Source organism: Amblyomma maculatum, chromosome 6 (assembly GCF_055883805.1).
Source record: "Amblyomma maculatum isolate TAMU_Amacu chromosome 6, ASM5588380v1, whole genome shotgun sequence".
NCBI lineage: Eukaryota > Metazoa > Arthropoda > Arachnida > Ixodida > Ixodidae > Amblyomma > Amblyomma maculatum.
In genome coordinates, this window is record NC_139349.1 from 56,735,671 (window position 1) to 56,750,747 (window position 15,077).

Consider the following 15,077-nt stretch of genomic DNA (forward strand, 5'->3'; position numbering starts at 1 on the left):
AGGAAGCGGGCAGGTAAGACCGCGCAGTAATCGACTACTGTTCGAAGCCTTCAATTTCAGCCGTTCAACCATTCGAGCTCCATTATGGCTGAGAGAAGAAAAAAAAAACTGGTTGCACACGGGGACCGCAAAGGAAACTGAGCTGTCTTGAAAGGCCATCATTCTGCGCTCTCGACCGTGAGAACGCCCATCATCTTTTCTTCTTTTTTTTTTTTCTGGGAGGCTTAACCGTTCACTGAAGAGCTCCTTAAAGAAAGCCCATGTACCCGTCATCCTCGACGGCGATGAAAATAAAGCGGAAAGAGGGAAATCGTGTTTGTTTTTAGGGTAGAATTGTACAAAAGTCCAGACTCTTTAGTGCTGCAAATAAAAATAGCTCGCACTCCCACAAAGAGATAGTAGGGAGATTTGGCATGCCGAAGACCTACCATAGCGTAGGCGCATACCGGGTTAACGGAACCCTCCTACTCACACGCACACCAGGGCCTACACGTATATCACTGTGCGTGAGCAGTGGGCGTCCGGTAAAGCGCTGTACGTCTACGCTAGTATGTTATCACTGTGGTTCAAGACTCTATAAGTGAAGCAAGAGGTTACTGGTGCGAAGAATAAAATAGTGTTCCCAAGTAGCGTTTCCTGACTTTCCAGCGAAATACTGCGGCAGAAAATCCGCAAGTGTCGCTTCGTACTCAACGATGTACATCGGTTAATCGGGGTTTTAGACTACGCATACGATATCATCGGACTTTGCGATAATTTGTTTCTTAGGAAACCATTCGTGCATCCTGCGTTTGCCACATCTAAAGCGTCAAGCTGGATAAGTACGCTTTTTGGTTCTTTGAAAACTGACCGATGGACCGCTTGAGTTTTATTCGTCACCGTGGTTGCTATGAGCAACACCGACCGTAGAGGAATTAATTCTGACCCAGTGGTGCTTGTACATATTTAGATGATATCACTCGATTATTTATTTATACTTCGTCTTTCACACAGCTTATGCACAAAGCGGGTATGAGTCAGGACGTTTTTGAACGTCGCTCAACTCAATTTCCGATTTGCGCAAATACTTGTTTGAGGATGGGCTGCCCAAGTTTCGGGAGTTGGCCGAGTCCATACGTCAAACCATCTCTCAACTTTACAAAATGCACATTAAAACGGCAATACTATAGCGTTTTGTTTATATGCACTACGCACAAATGGAACTTTGTAATTACGAAAATAACAACAACTGCAACAACAACAATAAGAAGAAGAAGAGTGGAACTAAAACACAGTGATAGCTCCGATTTACAATGGTATCCAGCCATTCTCGAGCACCAAATACTGTGGAGGCTAATAAGCATTATTGCATCGTAAGGCCCGAATCTACTTCCGCAAAAACAAGCACTGGTTTGTGGAAATACACAAAAGAGCTTATCCAGTTCCTGAATGGCACTCGAAGGTAGAGCCTTTGTTTCCCCTGAGGGAATATTAATATGAAGAAGGCGGATGTGATTGCTTCATTATAAAATCTCCGCATGCAAGGGAATTATTGCGAATGTTATTTTGTGTTGTGCGTATTGTGTCGAAGACAGGTAACAAAGAAAAAACAAAAACGCCAAGTTATCGGTAGGCCCGATGTGAGTGCTTTCCTGTGCGTTTTTTTTTTTTTTTTTAATATGTTGACTGGCAATAAAGAAAACAAAAAGGCGATAGCTAGCTCCCGAGTGGCTCGGAAAGTTGGAGCCATTAGTGACCCTAAGAGAATTTTAGCATGACGACGCCACAACCCACCTGGCTGATTGTTGTATTAATGAATGCTCATTGTGGCCTGTAAGTGGTTTTGTGTATTGTGCCGAAGTCAGGCAATAAAGAAAAAAAAAAAAAGGCGATAGCCATGAGGTGCCGCACACGCTTCCAACGCGAAATTCCCGCGTTCGAATCTGCTTTGTTTCGCTGTTTGTTTTTTTCTCAACGTTTTTTTAGATCGACAGGCCGACGACGCAGCCAATTCGACCCCACGTAATAGTGTCTTCTCACTATAAAAACAAAATTTCAATTTGGCGCAACCTACACTGCTGGTCCACCGTAATGAACATGTATTAATTCAGCAGGTGCATGTGAGATAAGGACACTGCAGTCCGTTTGCCTTTGTTTATTGTTTCTTTCGCAGCCTAACTGCATTCTTTTCTGCCCGAATCCCAACATTGTCCCCCAACAATTCACACAAAGGTATCTTGGCTGCGATCGTCTCTCTTTCTCATATATATCTTCCTTTTTTTTTTTTCTTTTTTACAAGCCGCCAATGCAAAACGGTTACATTCACGCTATTCACGGACCGGCGACATCATTAAAACATCATGCTCTTAACTTGCGTGCTGCCGGCCATTGGCGTGGTCCGACTCTGCAGCGCGCACGATAGTTATACGAACACACGCAAGCGGCTGAAGCCTCTTCCATCACTCAGGTTGCTTTTTTTTTCTCTTCGGCTCAATCATAAACAGCATGCGATAAAAGTTTTTTTTTTAAAAAAAAAAAAAAAAAGAAGGTTGGTGGAGTATGGGACTTAACGTCCCAAAGCTACTCAGGCTATGAGACGCGTCATTAGTAGAGGGCACCGGAAATTTTGACCGTCAGGGGTTCGTTAAAGTGCACTGACAACGCACAGCACACGAGCGCCTAGCTTTTCGCCGCCATCGAAAAGTAGCAGCTGCAGCCAGGATTCGATCCCACCTCTTTGGGCACAAAGTCGAGCGCCCAAACCACTGCACCACCTCGATAAAGAAATAAGTTGCTGAATTGGCGAACTAATGCCTGAAAAACTTGAAGCGATATCCTTTGTATGTTCCGCACTGACACCAATAGGCCGCGCTGACATGTACAGGCTTTGTAAAAAGTTTAGAGACCAGAGGGTTTGCTTTTAAGCCGTATATCATGGCTTCTTTACCAATCGTGAAAGTCCTAGCCATTGGAGAGGGTAGGACGAAAAATATTCTTACCTTCAGCAACTTTGGAAACCTGGGCCCATAGTATGGCTCAGAAGTAGACACCCTGGGGTCTAAACTTTTTGACAAAAGGCTGTCCGTCATTACTGTCTACATTTAAATGTGTCTAGCGGTGCGCGAAGTGCTCACTATAGCCTTCTAAATTTGTCGCGATTATCTTACGCATCTAAGATTAAATTTTGAAGTACCTCGTAACTAATCTCACCTTTTAGGACCAGAGAGGGTACTTTAATCGCAGCGCTAAGGCCGGTGAGGACAGGGGGAAATGGTTCGCCGTAGCAAGGGCCCACCCACTACAAGCGGCTCCCTTCGTGCGAAAGCTCGCATTCATTTTGCGTAAAGTTTAGTCAGCGTAACTTGGGGTCAACCTGCCCGGGAAACCCGACAAAATGGCGACAGGCCCATTACCGCGTTACGCGCAGGCAAGCGCGAGCAGCGGAGAGAGTCGCCTTCCGTTCTGCCGCGGGCGATTTGCGCGCGCAGCGCGTCGCCGCCGCGCTAAACACTGTCGCGTCCTTCGCGCACTCTCGACGCTGGGAGCGGAGCAGCGAGGTTACGCCGCCGGGGAGGGGACTCCCGGCGCCTGTTATCGCCCGCGCGACAAGACCGAAGCATTAAAAAAAAAAATAATAATAAAAAAAGAAAAGAAATTGCCGCCGGAGAAACTTAAGATGGCTGGCAAAATAAGAAATATAAAAGAAAGGAAGAAAGGCTCAGAAAAAAGCGCTATAAACGAAGAGAGGCAGAATAAAGGAGCATACAAAGATAAAAAGAAAAAAAACACGCATAAAGTTGCATCTTTGGCATTGGGCGGTTGCAGTACCGTCACTTGGAAGGAATACGCGCACTGAGAACAAGGACAGCATTGAGATGAGCAGCAAACACGCACGCGCGCAAAGGAGGACGAACTTGCTGCTTGCGTTTACGCCGACACTGAATCCTTCGCCCGAGGAAGCCAGTCGATTTAGTGAACAGGTCCATGGCACTTCATATATGACGTTAAAAGCAGGTTCTGTAGTCCTCCTGGAACGCGCTTTCGCGCCCTGTACATGTCTTTTACCGGATAGCTTATATTCTCGAATTCAGGTCTTGCTTCCGCGAAGGCAAGCGATATCCCCAGACCTTTATATACTGTGTACAGGGCGCCAATGTTCGCGCTGAGAAAGACGAGGATAAAAATCACGGCCCTTTTTAACTGCGCCATCGAGCTCGGGAAACATTCTTTTTTTTTTTTTTTTGAAACCATGCAGTTCAGACGCAAGTAAAGCGCACCGTCAAAGCGCCCGCGCACATTTGCAGCCGTTCAGCATTTCGACTGTTTACAATATACTCGCTCATGAAGTCAGCCGCGGAAACTAAGCAGGCACCCGCGTTTGCTCAAGGGCGGAGTGCAGAGGAAGACCGGACGAGCCCAGAAAGGGAGCAAGACGTTCGAGCTCTGGTAGGAGAGTCAAGAAAAGAAACGAAGAAGCGAGAAACGCGGCGGAACGACCTTGGCAGCTGACCAAGCTTCTTAATATTTATCCCCCGAGGAAGAACCGCCATAGCGCGGTCCCGAGAAAAGAGCTACAGAGCGCGGCAACGATTTGCACAAGCCGGGGCGAAAGGAGCTCGCTGTCGGCCGCGGGATGAACGGCGAAAATTTTTGGCTCGTTTAAAATATTTAAATTACTCCGCGCGTTATATAGAAGACCCGTGGCAGCGAGCTGTATGATAAAAAGGCAGCTCTGCAGTCCGCGTATATGCGCAAGTGCACTATATATTTGTTTTCACAGACATGAAAAGGATATAAGCCTGCAAAAACACTTTTTCTGACTAGTTGGTGAATTACTGGACTTGGTCGTTAGCGCATACAGACAGCTCAAGAAGGAACAACGTTGACAGGACAGAGCACTGTACTATATCACTCTGTCCTGTGAACTGCGTCCCTTCCTGCGCTGTCTGTAAGCGCTAAAAAACAAGTACAATTTAAGCCAGCACTAAGCGAGTAATCTTGCTTCATTTTAACTTTTATCGCGGCTTGCAAACAAAGTAATTACAGGAGGAAAAAAGCATTATCAAGAACTGCACAGTGAAATAAAATCTAAAATCTAATTACTTAGAGCAGATTCAAATGGAACAAAACGTGCTTCTCTCCACAGCAAAGTAAGAAATAAAAAAGAAAAGACGGAGCGCTGCTGCAAGCAACTGAACTGATAAAGGGGCAAGGAAGCGCGCAAACATTTTTGTCTTAAATTTTAACTCGACGCTTGCCGGTACGAACTCATCATTGCAAAGGCAATTACCAAACATTAAACAATGGACGGCGCTGTTACGCCGGAGGGAGGCTTGCTTTACTAACACACGCGCAACCAAACACAGTCTCCGAAGTGCCCACGAAAGAAAGCTCGTTTTCGCCGTACGCAAAAATATACGCCACGAGAGCTCGCCAATTTCAGGCATATCCGGCTAAAGCCGGCAGGCTCCAAAGAAGACCCCAGGCCACCGCTAACGCGAGAAAGCGCATTTGAGACAATGGGAATCAGCCGAAGAAATAAGCTGTGACGCATATATATAGCCTAATTGTGGACGCTCATTGAGATATTCGAGCGCAGCAACGCGGATAACGAGGACAAGAAGAGAATGAGCGACGAGATGGGAAATGACAGCGCAATTGGAAGGCCGGAGTTGAGCTCCATGTTTAGAGAAGCTGGCGACGAAGGCGCGTTGAGCGTATGAATATTCAAATTGCACCGTTAGAACAAGCGAAGAGGAGGATGGCGCGGCAGCTTCAGTAATACACGGTAAGCGTGACGGAATTCCACCCTGGGCGAACGTAGCTTTATGTGACGAATGATTAACACCGCTGCGAAGATGTGTGCCCTCGTTTGAATGGCGTCGAACTCGAATCATTTCATTCCAGATAGAACTCGAAGCTACAGATCGATGCAGAGTTTAATTGGAAATTGTGCGGACGCTGAAGCATCAAGATGCTTGAAGGCCTGCTACAGGGCCAGCAGGCCTTCAAGCATTTCTGATGCGTTCTTCTAGCTCTGAGATTATGGAGAACTTTAAAATACGCGCGATAAGTTTTCCTCATCCCAGTAACTTTTACGTCAGAGAAAAATTTGTGTTAGCGACACGGCAATGGAGAACATGCCCTCCTTTTCTTTACTTGCAGCATACATTATTTACCTCTTCTGCCTGCTATACTCTATTCCCTTATCTATTAGCACTTAATCTGGTCCACCAGAGCGCATCAAATACAAAACTCCGCCCTTAAAGACACCCAAAAATTAGAGCTTTCGATATACACACCGAGAAATGCTTTCCGGTAGTCTACGGTAGTGCGCCTCATTTCACTGCGAAAATAGAACCTGCGTCTCCTGTACTCGATTACATGTTAAACAATGAATTTTCGGCATCATGTGATAACATTTAGGGTTCTGAATTCTTTATTCTGAATCAAATCCGATCAGTGATCGACCGATAGATCACGATTAATCGAGGACTCACAAATAAACTGCACATGTACGAAAACAGCTCCACCCGTAATCAATCAACCGCTCGACTAGCCCCGTGATAAAACCACGGCGTACATCGCCAGAAAGTGGGAGGATCGGCGCGAGACAGCGCCACATTAGGTACAGCCCTTTAGTGTTATGGAAAGAAGGTGTGCTTTTTTTTTCTTTTTTTTTTGGGGGGGGGGGGGGGCGGGGGTAGAAGAGGGCGGGGGGTGTTAAAGATTGCAGGTAACAATCTGACGGCCAGGTAAGACAGCTGCAGTGCCAGAACAATCTCTAAGACACCGTTTTTCCATCAAGCAGAGGTTTCTCTTTTTCACCCTCGTTCACAATACAATCGAATGCCAGATAATCATTTGTGTTGCGCCTTCCACCGGATGAAAGAGGTAGCGGTGACCGACAGAAGAGAGCACACACGGAGAAACAAAGCGGCCGTCAACACGGATTCTAGACCCGGGGTCATGTCAACAAACGCGGCATGTCAGTGCGGCCGGCGTTTTTCCAGATTATATCCAGCGCTTTGAAATCGATTCGCACACTCGCCGATACGATAGCATTGTAAACAACCGATGAAATAGCATGAAGGGTAAAAAAAAAAAAAGGGGGGGGGGGGGGGGGGGAGCTGAAAAGCAAACTATATGGGCGGTAGTCACGCCATTAACCACGCGCAAAACACTGCCTAGGGATCGATCTGTGATCCGTTATGAACATTACATGACAGGATATGGTTCTTCAAGCTCTTGGCCACGCATATAGCAGGGCTAGATCGCTCGCTGGAAGTGCGTCAGTGGACTCGCATCGTAACTGTGTGGCAGCGCGTCAGAAGTGCGCAAGTTCTTATTCGACCACAGTTACTCAAGGACGTTGAGGGTAGGACACTATATGCCGAAAAATAAACAAAGCGCAAAAAGTCCGCACTAAGGTTACACCCATGCAACCTGGAAAACAGCAATGGCTCTAACGACCATTCATAATAGGCTTTATATGCGTCCACATAGGAGGAATTCCTGTAGAAGGCTGCAAGGTCACGCTTTATAAGGATAGGAGGGTAACTGTACAGTACTCACGGATTGAAATAGGACACTCGGAGCGCGTGGCCGTCGCTGCATGCAGCGCCGCCCGGGGATGCTCATGGAACCAAGGTGCTGCATTGTGGTATAGCTCGAGGGGGAGAACATCTAAGAAGCAGAACTGCTCCTTCCGGTCGCCAATAAGCCGGCCTGTTTACCACACTGCCTTGCATTCAGCGACGGCCACGCGCTCCGAATGTCCTATTTCAATCCGTGAGTACTGTACATAGGCGCTGTTTAAGAAAGCTTACTTCAAACTCTGTAAATTTTCGAGATTATTCGAGCTCACTACCGTTCGTCATGCCTGCCTAGCAGCAGTCAGAAACTGTCTCGCTTTTCCTCTAATGAACGTAATGAACTAAAAAAGACAAAGCCAATATACGATGTACACGTCAACGAAAAAGAAAGTATGGCTTTCACAGCTGCATAATTACCGGACAGAGTTTCTGAGGAGGCGGAGGGAACGACACTTTTAATGTTTTTTATAAAGCTAAGGTTTTCACGAGCCACAGGCACCATGCTTAAAATATGCTTGACATCCTTGCTGTTTCCCTGGGCGCCACGATTAACGAAATCAAGATCAACCGAGGTCTCTTTGACCTGCGTCCTACAGCGCATATAAGGACGTCTAGGCTGCTCGCTGCGGCCGCGCCGGATGAACGCGACTCTTCAAGGTTGGCGGAAAAAGATGCGTCTAACCGCGCGACAACAAGCCGAGAACTGGCGGCCGGGGAGAGAGGACTTGTGAAGGAGGATGAAAGAAAAAGGAAAGAAAACCGGCCGTTTTCCTTGTCCGTTATTCTTCTTTCCACCCCAAATGAGGCTGTACCCTGCTTTCTTTGCTTCCTCAACAGTCACTCCTTCTCTTTCATTTCGTCACCATTCTTAGGTCCCCCTTCCTCTCTTGGAGTGCGTACGAGCAACTTGAGGTAGAAACGTACGAGGAGGCTTCCCTCTGATATTGTAGTCATTACTTTTATTTCGCTTTGTGCGTCTTCTGGGCCAGTGCCGGCGGCTGGGATCGCTTGACCCCAGCTGCCTGCCGACCTTGAAGGGCCGCTCTCGGTTTTGTTCCTGATGCGGCAGCTTGCGCGTCTCTAGGTAGCGGCCACGTGTCTGACACCCACTGGCTGTATCCGTTCCCGCTTGATATTTGTTATATATATATATATATATATATATATATATATATATATATATATATATATATATATATTGCGCGGTGTAGGAGAAAATGAGTCGACAACACAGACACGTCATGCTGATACACGAGCATAAGCAGGATCATTTATAAAGTGAGAAGCATGAATTTGGTTGCCAAACTTCGCGCCAGAGCTTGTCTAAGCTACTTACCTCAGGTGGTGCCCGCCATAGATTACTTGCACAGATCCAAATTCTCATCATGGACATTTCATATTACTCATTCGCCACTATCATTTATGGGACCCCCTTCGTATATGGCGATGCTAGCTTGAGACTATAGTGTCGTTAGAGGGCGAGGGTATGTTTCATTTATTAGCTCTGCTGCATTGTAGGGCATTCCACTCACATTGCCCTTTGCAGTACTGACTCCAGTTTGCGCAGTCTCTAATTTGGCGTATGTCTATTCTTGCACATATGCATTACAATTTTATCGCGGCATATATATCCATAACATTTTTAAAGAAGACTATGAGAGCAGAAAAATGTTACTCCAACTTTTCTTTTCTAAGATTCGCAGAATGTTAGACAACAAGACACAACAAAGCAATGGATTAATGTTTACTATAAAAAAAAAAAAAAAGCAACGCTGTCGCAACGTTTTGATGCTACCTGAGCAAGTGACATAATTATATAACTGATCATGATTTATGCATTATTTGTGACGTCCCCCCCGATTCCTGGGCGCTGTGATTAGGAGGTCTGAGGAGGGCGAGGTCATTTATTGGCTGAAATCGTCTCATCTGCTAAAAGATAAACATCTGCTCCATAAGCTGACGTGTATGAAAGCGGCTGCGTGTTTAGACAACAAGGAACTAAAAGAAAGAATTCACAACCGCAAATATGCCATGGTGTCACTCACCGATTACCTCCTCACCTATCAGGAAAGATCGGCTGGATCGCGTGACTAAAGTCTGATGAATTAAGATTGACCGGCTCTAATCTAGTCATTTTGAGCGATATTTCCATGATAACTCTGATTTTCTCTATTTGCTGCCAGTTGCTATTATGACTGATGTGCTCTACATGATGTTTTTTTGCACAATGATTGCGTTATTATTTATTTATTTATTTATTTATCACATACTGCGGACCAAACATGGTCCAATTATTCCACCTGATTATTGTATTCTGCTCATTGATAATATAAGGCGATGACAATTTCATTTTTCTTGGCCCTCCTGCTAAGACCTGCCTATATCGCAACTCGTTAAACAAATAGCACGCGTACTTGCAGGCATCGACTCCATTTTATTCTGAGCCACTACTTCGATATAGGAGAGAGTTGGCAAACCATTTGTTCTGAAGATGCGCTGATGATGACGACTCCTAAACAGTCATCTCTGACAAGAATATTGGAAGTTCGAACATCAAAAAGCTCCGGTGCTTTTTTTAAGTGGAGGTATTCAAGCACGCGGGTTAGGACACTCGACTTCTGTGCCCAAGAATTGGGGATCGAATCCCGGCCGCGGCGGGCGCTTTTCGATGGAGGCGAAAAGTAAGTCGTCCGTGTGCTTTTGCGATCTCGGTGCACGTTTAAGACCCCCAGGCGGTCGAAATTTACGGAGTCATCTACTACGGCGTCTATCCTGAGTCGCTTTGGGACGTTAAATTCCACAAACTAAACTATCAAGCAAACGCAGAAGCATTCTTAGCCTGAGTAGAAATTTTATATCGAGATATCTCCGTCTTACATTCTTTATTCTCAATTGACGTGCGCGAAATAACCAATTTTTACTACAATTTGTTCAGCCTTTTCGCAATGCCTTTACTGTTTCCATTTGCACCTTCCAGAGGTTCATGCATCCAGTTTCTCCCCTGGATAAGAATCGATTCCTTGCGAAGCTTTTTCTCATGTTCTGGCGGTTCCGGAAAGAAGAGGTGAAGGAAGTATATGGAAGAAGACCGCGGTACAACCGGACTGCCCGACAGCCATCTGTACCCCCCTGTAGCCAACGTCCGCGGCCCACAACAACCGCGCCCCAGATGCAATCTCGCATCTATACACAGGAACTGAAATGCGCCCTAGCTGGCTGTTGTACAAAGGGACGTTGGCTAACTGATATCAGCGGATATCACATTTCCAGAGAGGCGCGGTCACTGTCGAGAGGGCCAAGCCTTGCTTTTCTAGATAAGCGCTACTCTGGTACAGCACGCGTCAGCGATGTATTTAAGTAGGTTGACAAACCCAGCCCAACGAGGGTTTCGGTGCTGAACAGTTTCGTCAGCGCTAGATAAGTATATCCGACGCCGCCTCAGGTTCATTGCTCAATTTTGCGTCAGTGGAAGCATGAACTCCCGGAAGCATTGCCGAAACAGCGCGGATCTGTTTCAGCCCTCACAGCAGAGCAAGACGGCTGCTCTAAAGCACGAGCCAAGTTGCCTGACACCAGCATGCGAAATCACTGCATGCTATGCACAATCCCGTGGAACCTTCCTTGTAGGCATCCTATACGGCACTGCGCTGTGTTGAGCGGCGTTCATGCAAGCGGGTAACAGAAAAACGGGAAAAGAAAACTGCAAGTCGTGGAAAATAAACTACGGCTCGCTGCGATCAATAGGCTGCACAGGCTGCGCGTGCCAACTGTGCGAACGACCAATCACGCGAGGGAGCAGACGACGCAGCTCGCGCGTCTGCTTGGACAGCTGTTTCTCTCCCGCACAGGTTTTCCACGTCCTTCTTTTTTCTTGATGTGTTGCAGCGAAATGCGAACCTCCCATTGTGACGTATCTAGTTTCAAATAAAGCAATTACTGAGCACGCGTTTGTTATTGTGACCTTCCTTTGTTGCTCTATAGCGCCGTGCCACGGTCTACTATCCTAAACCATAAACTACTGCAGAAAGTGGCGACTCTGCTTGAATGCGGCGGTGATGTCGATCATGGCATGGCACTGCGAGTTGCAAGGGCGCTCAGCACACGCGTTTCGTGCACGAAGTGCTACTTTGTGTCGAAGCAGGTAAAGTACTGCACTACAGTGCTGTATTCCAAACATATCGCGGTGACTTCCACATTTCCTCAGAATTCAGTTACCCGCACACATGTATGTCTGTGCGGAAGCGGGGTGGGGGGGTGGAATGAACATTGTTGACACTCCCGAAGATCTTTCCACACCATTTTGTCTCTGTCAGAAGGGATGCCGATTGATCTTTATCTTTCGGCTTCCATCGTCCTCGCTCACGCTCCACGAAAGACCCTGTCTGCCGCACTCATCCTTTGTGACATTTCGAGAAAATCCCATCCAGATGTGCACAGGCTGGTTCGATTTGTGAATACAGACGCGATCGAGTGCTGCGACCACCGAAGAGAAGTGAGCGAAAACTGAGTAGAACCGTGTGTGATGTAATTGCGCGTAGCGCAACTCAGTCGCGACGGGTGCCGATAGACGTCTTCCGGAATACGACCGGTGCCGATTTCCATGTGACATCACAGGAGAGGAAACGCTGTCGTAAGGCCACGCAAGTGGAGCACGGCTTTGCTTGCGCGTAGGGCAAACCGCGCTCCAGCTGTAGTATGTTGCCAAAGTGAGCCGGTTGGCCACAAAACTATGCCGTACTGCACTGCGTAACAGATGAAACATTTGTTTTCTTGTAAAGGATCATATCTGCATCTTAATGTCTTCTGCTTTAATCTCTTGCTGTTTTCAAAGAGATTGCTGCTGGAAGTACGATGCAAACAAGGACCACTAACTCACCTTAGGCGGCGACTTCTCCAGCTTCTCATTGAGAGCCTGAATCCACGGCTTGGAAAGGAACTCGTGGTCTGCACGCGCTAGCACCCACGTCAGAACGCGGTTGGTCCAGAGCACGGCGTCGGGGTCCGAACCCGAGGCCGACACAGCGAAAGGCACACCGTCTTCCTTCGCACCTTTTGACCACTGGGCCACTGAAGCCACGTGCGACGACTGCAGTTCCTCGGCCGTCGAGGCGGTGGTCACTGTCTCGTCGACAGGCTCTTGCTGGTCGACGCGGTTTGCAGGAGCGGCAACGCGGCGCCGACGACCCAGTCGATCAGCCAGGAGTGTGCCCACGACGTAGACGAAGAGACCGAACAGCGCCCATCCCAGCAGCATCACGTTGAGGTAGTCGAGCGTCTCGAACGACTCGTCGGTGTAGAACAACAGGGCCAGTCGCTCCACGAGATCGGCCCAGGTCACGTTCAGCCAGTGCGTCAGCTCCTTGCCGACACCGCCGCTGCTTCTGCCGGTCGTGGACGACGATCCTCCCGCCATGGTTTTTTGGGAAGGATCACGACGCTGGGCGAGAGGAATCCGCGACCGGCGTGGCCGTTAGCAGCCGGCGAAGCGCAGTCTACACGGCGTGTAATGAAGCGCGCGCCACCGAAGCCGCGCTCTGCGTGATCAAAACGGCCCGCGACGAATTCGTAACCGTACGCAGGCAGTGCCCAGCCCCTCTCACCCAACTGCCGCGGTCTCGCTTTTGCGCGCTGAGTCTCCTCTCGGCGCAGCCCGTGCCGGCAGCTCGATCTCACTCGCGCAACCCCCACCAACCGTCGCCCGCTTGTCTCGCCGGTTCGCTGCAGCGCTGGAGCAGACCACGACCGGCGCCCGCTAGGAGACGCTCGCATCCGTTACTCCGTCTTGGTAACGGCTTCGGTTTCGTTTTCGATAGCAGTCTTGTGGCAAGACTCTCTCTGGGTGGAAGTATTTATTTCTTGAAACAGGAGGAGGAAGGGAGACATTTTTTGACTGATCTCGCTTGGGATTAAGGGTAAAGTTGTGACATCACTGCAGTAGAAGCGTTGTGGATATGACTACACCCAGCTTGCAAACAAAAAGACAATAAAAATAAAACGTCCTAGCATGAAAACATCACCGGCTTTTTCCTCCCTCTGCGTGCAAAAGATATGTGTCGGTCGTGCCGGTCATTGATAAAGCTTGATGGCGTCACGCCACCTCGTGGGAAGAAGAAAAATGATAACGCATGAAAGCGGCCTCTCTTGGTGGCGACTGTGGTTAAAAGCTTGGTGGGACAGCCATGAGGCGGCGTGATGCTACTATATGAGGTCATTTGGCACTGCGGATTCAACCCTACATACAGCCTTCTGACTGCACTGCGCGATTTGAAAATGTGCAAACTGCGGATGGAACACCTTTAGGGACTTCGAATTAGGGTCTTGGCGCTTTCGATTACGGGTTCTAGTTTGTCGGGTGAAAATGCAGCTGTGAAGCGTTGCCAAAAAGCCCTGAGGTAAAGCTTGCTTCTGGGCTAGTTGGTGCACATTCGATCAATATTACACAATTTGCAGGTTGTTACACGGGTTTCCCTCTCTTTTTTTTGTGTGTGTGTGTTTCTTTTTGCGGTTTTGAAATTTTTAGCGCATTTGCAAGCTGCTTCGTCCCTTCGTGTTACTTGGCCTTTTACATTGCGTCAAGCAGGCATTACTCTGATATAGGTACTCCGTTGCTAGAGGAGTGCTTGCCTGAGCTTTAAATCAGGAGTTAATTTGTAACCCATCCGCAGTGTGCTGAATTGTGAAAACTATAGGGCAAAACTTCTGCAGTCGAGTCTACCGTGCGACGTACCTACACATACGGAAACGTCGCTAGGCCCGGTTGTTTTATTAATGGCCAGCTGCTGACCTTTATTTCTTGAGCTGTACGGCAACTACAGTTTATAGAAGGAACTGATGTAAGCACTGTGCAGTATCTGCAAAATAACTGAAGGATTGTGCTCTCCTTCAGCATTGACAAATCAGGACAGCATTTTGGGTATGTTGGTTATGCATGTGCGACCGAACAGCGCAGAAAAACGGGAAAAAAAGAGGCAAGAACAGAAAAATAAAATAAAACAATGAGCGCTTGTCTTTTTATTGACCCGTTGTTGCGCGCTGTTCCGGCACAAATTTGACACCGCCGCCCTGAAAAAGTCGGCCTGGGAGCTTTGGTGACTGCAGCGCCTTGTGTTATTCGAAACAGGCATACTGGCAGGTCATGCAAGCCACAGGCTCTCAATGAAAACATGTAAACTAAGCAACAGTAAGATGAAAACAAAAATTGATATCGTTGTGTCCTTAACTTCCTTACAGATATACAGAGGGTCCTCAGAACTTCACTGTTAAGTGACAGCGAGATAATGCCAAAGCTACACTAGAGCCATGGGGCACCTTATAGTGGAGGATACTGAGCATGTCTCATGCTTGAAGCTCTTATCATGTTCTTAAATTATCATATTGAAGTAGCCTTAAACCTTCGCTTGTTAATACAGTGACAGCCATAAAATGAATCCATAGAGTCATGCTCACACCTGCAAGGCTTCTGATAGCCGCTGGACACATGATGTGGGCTACATCCGAAACGTG

At 47.6% G+C, this 15,077-nt stretch overlaps 1 protein-coding gene across 4 annotated transcripts in view; it reads right to left on the minus strand.

Annotated features, from left to right (window-relative positions):
- Window positions 1-13,282, minus strand: part of LOC146185807 (uncharacterized) — a 178,566-nt gene extending 165,284 nt beyond the window's left edge. For all 4 annotated transcript variants that reach the window (XM_084606743.1, XM_084606742.1, XM_084606741.1 and 1 more), the window contains exon 1: window positions 12,451-13,282. In XM_084606743.1, coding sequence (XP_084462869.1) covers window positions 12,451-12,987 — 537 coding nt within the window. In that variant the 5' untranslated portion in view covers window positions 12,988-13,282. The remainder of the gene's footprint in view (window positions 1-12,450) is intronic.
- Between the last annotated feature and the right edge of the window lie 1,795 nt (window positions 13,283-15,077).